Genomic DNA, 3,030 nt, shown 5'->3' on the forward strand with positions numbered 1-3,030 from the left:
ATCTTCATGAGATCTCAACTGCCGAGAGGCATAGGCTACCACCTGACCATCTTGCATCAATACTCCACCTAAACCTTTCTTAGAAGCGTCACAGAACACCTCATAGGATCGGTTTGGATCCGGAATCACTAACACGGGTGCAGTAGTCAACTTCTTCTTAAGTTTCTGGAAACTTTGTTCACACTCGGAATCCCATTCAAAAGCAACCTCCTTTCGCGTAAGCTTTGTCAATGGTAAGGCTAACTTAGCAAACCCCATGATAAATCTCCGGTAATAACCTGCCAAACCTAAGAAGCTTCTGACTTCAGTCACACTTTTTGGCCTATCCCAATTCACCACTGCTTCTACTTTAGAAGGATCCACTGCTACGCCTCCTCCTGAGATGACGTGACCAAGAAAACTTACTTCGGATAGCCAAAACTCACACTTACTGAATTTGGCATACAACTGTTTCTCTCGAAGAGTAGATAACACAATCCGCAAGTGTTCTTCATGATCTTCAGGAGTATGAGAATACACAAGAATATCATCAATGAAGATCACTACAAACTGGTCCAGATATGGTTGAAAGATCCGATTCATGTAATCCATGAAAACTGCTGGAGCATTAGTTACACCAAAAGGCATAACTAAAAACTCGTAGTGACCATATCGAGTCCTGAATGCAGTCTTAGGTACATCTGAACTCTTCACTCGGATTTTATGGTATCCTGACCTAAGATCAATCTTCGAGAACACACTGGCTCCTTTCAACTGATCTAGGAGGTCATCAATCCGTGGTAAAGGGTATTTGTTCTTTATGGTAACTTTGTTCAGCTGACGGTAATCAATGCACAGGCGCATACTTCCGTCCTTCTTCTTTACCAAAAGAACAGGAGCTCCCCATGGAGAAACGCTGGGTTGGATAAAATGCTTAGTAAGAAGCTCTTCCAATTGACGCTTCAGTTCTCTGAGTTCAATAGGAGACATCCTATAAGGAGTGATGGAAACTGGGGCTGTTCCAGGAACAAGATCGATTGAGAATTCCGCTTCCCTTTCTGGAGGAAGAGAAGTGATATCCTCAGGAAATACATCAGGAAATTCGCACACCACCGGAATCTCCGATAATTCAACTCTCACAGAAGGTTCTTTGGAAAGAACCAAAAGAAAGGATCTTTCTTGAGAAAAGAGATAATTAACCGTGCTGATTGTACCTTCTATCAACTTGGTAATTGCATCATCGGAAGAAGTCTCTTCAGCAGGAATGAATATGGCCTTCTCTTTGCAACCAATGTACACCGAGTTAAGAGACAACCAATCCATCCCTAGAATCACATCAAGCTTCTTGAGGGGTAAACAAATTAAATCAATTGGGTAATCGCGACCATTAAAAGACACCGAGCAATCTTTGCAAATCAGTCGAGCTTCCACAGTATCATCCGTTGCCGAAGAAATAATCATGGGTTCAGGTAACGGAATAACCTCCAAACCAAGTCGGTAGACGCACTCGGTGGAGATAAAAGAATGAGTGGCTCCACAATCAACTAAAACACATAAAGGTTGATTGTTAACATAACACGTACCCGCAATGAGATTATGGTTTCCCTTAGCCTTCCTCGAATCCAAAGTGTAAACTCGACCGGTAGTCTTCCCAGAAGCTCTCCTCTTGGGGCAGAATCTGGATATGTGACCTGGCTCGCCACACTCGTAACAAGTCACTGAAGAGTTGGGGCACTCCCCAGTGTGCTTCCTATTACACTTGCGACAATAAGGCGGTTGAGCTGATTGGTCACCATAAACCTGCTTCTTCTTTGATGGAGGGTTACGGGGCCTCAAATGTTGAGTAGATCTCCCTTGCTCCCTAAAATTAGCCTTGTTCTGGTTCCTCTCTTCTTGAACCCTCTTCAAGCTGTTTTCGGCAACATAGCATTGCCTCAAACATTCAGCATAAGTGGTGAACTCTCTTTGGGAAACACTATGAGCAATGTCGGCCCTCAAACCCATCATGAACTGGTCAATCTTCCATAGTTCATCTGGAGCATAAGCAGCTTGTCGGGAGTAATCAGCCAAATCCTCGAACTTCTCTGCATATTCTGAAACAGACATCTCACCCTGCTTGAAGTTCTGGAATTCACGTTCCTTCTGAGTCCTCACACTATTAGGGAAATACTTCTCCAAGAATGCCACTTTGAAGTGTTGCCAATCCTTAGGAATCTCCTGTGTGTTGAAATAAGTGGATGCAGTGTTCCACCACCTAAGAGCTGGTCCCTTCATCTTCTGAGTAGCAAAGATCACTTTTTCTTCTTCAGTACACTGGATAGCTTGAAACACCCTCTCCATACCAGCTAACCAATCATGAGCCAAGAGTGAATCAAGTCCGCCAACAAACTCTGGAGGATCCATCCTGAAGAAGGCACGAAAATCAGGTCCAGCTGCAGCTTGAGGAACGGGAACTTGAACAGGAGGTTGTTGTCCCTGCATGCCTTGCATCATTTGAGCCATCATCTGGTTCTGCTGCATCATCTGCTGCATCATCTGTTGCCAAGGCACGCTGTTGAAAGTATTTTTGGGTAAATATTTTCTGTAATATATCGTATCCACAGGGATTGGTTAATATCACTTCCGTTCTATAGTTGTTTATTTTGAGTTAGGAAATTTGGTTTTGGTTTGTTTTATACTTCTAATAATATCAAAAACAAATAATAAATTAAAAGCAAGTAAAGGACTTTGTGTTAACAAGTAAAGAAAGATGTTGAGCCTTTAGGGTTCATCAACCTAATCCTATACAATTATCAATTAATTCACAATAGAACAATCCTTTGAATCATTATCTTCACTTATCCTCAAATAAGATTCCATGTCTGCAAATCAAATTAGATACCTTTTACCGGTATGAGATTCGATCTCTCCAAATATCAATAACGATAATAGTAATTAAGCACGATAATTATGAAAACCCAATTACAATTCCATCTCTGCAAATTGCAATTGAATCAATATAGTAACCTAGGGCAAAAGTTAAATCCTTTCTTTCGATCAAAGATTCAACGA

At 41.7% G+C, this 3,030-nt stretch overlaps 1 protein-coding gene across 1 annotated transcript; it reads right to left on the reverse strand.

Moving 5' to 3' along the window:
* Window positions 1-1,436: 1,436 nt before the first annotated feature.
* Window positions 1,437-2,472, reverse strand: LOC131642987 (uncharacterized). Its single transcript, XM_058913132.1, has 3 exons — window positions 1,991-2,472; window positions 1,615-1,888; window positions 1,437-1,523 (listed from the first exon to the last, which is right to left on the reverse strand). The coding sequence occupies exons 1-3, from the start codon at window positions 2,470-2,472 to the stop codon at window positions 1,437-1,439; spliced, it is 843 nt and encodes a 280-aa protein (XP_058769115.1).
* Between the last annotated feature and the right edge of the window lie 558 nt (window positions 2,473-3,030).

This window comes from Vicia villosa, unplaced genomic scaffold, assembly GCF_029867415.1.
Source record: "Vicia villosa cultivar HV-30 ecotype Madison, WI unplaced genomic scaffold, Vvil1.0 ctg.006344F_1_1, whole genome shotgun sequence".
In the NCBI taxonomy this organism is placed as follows: Eukaryota; Viridiplantae; Streptophyta; class Magnoliopsida; order Fabales; family Fabaceae; genus Vicia; species Vicia villosa.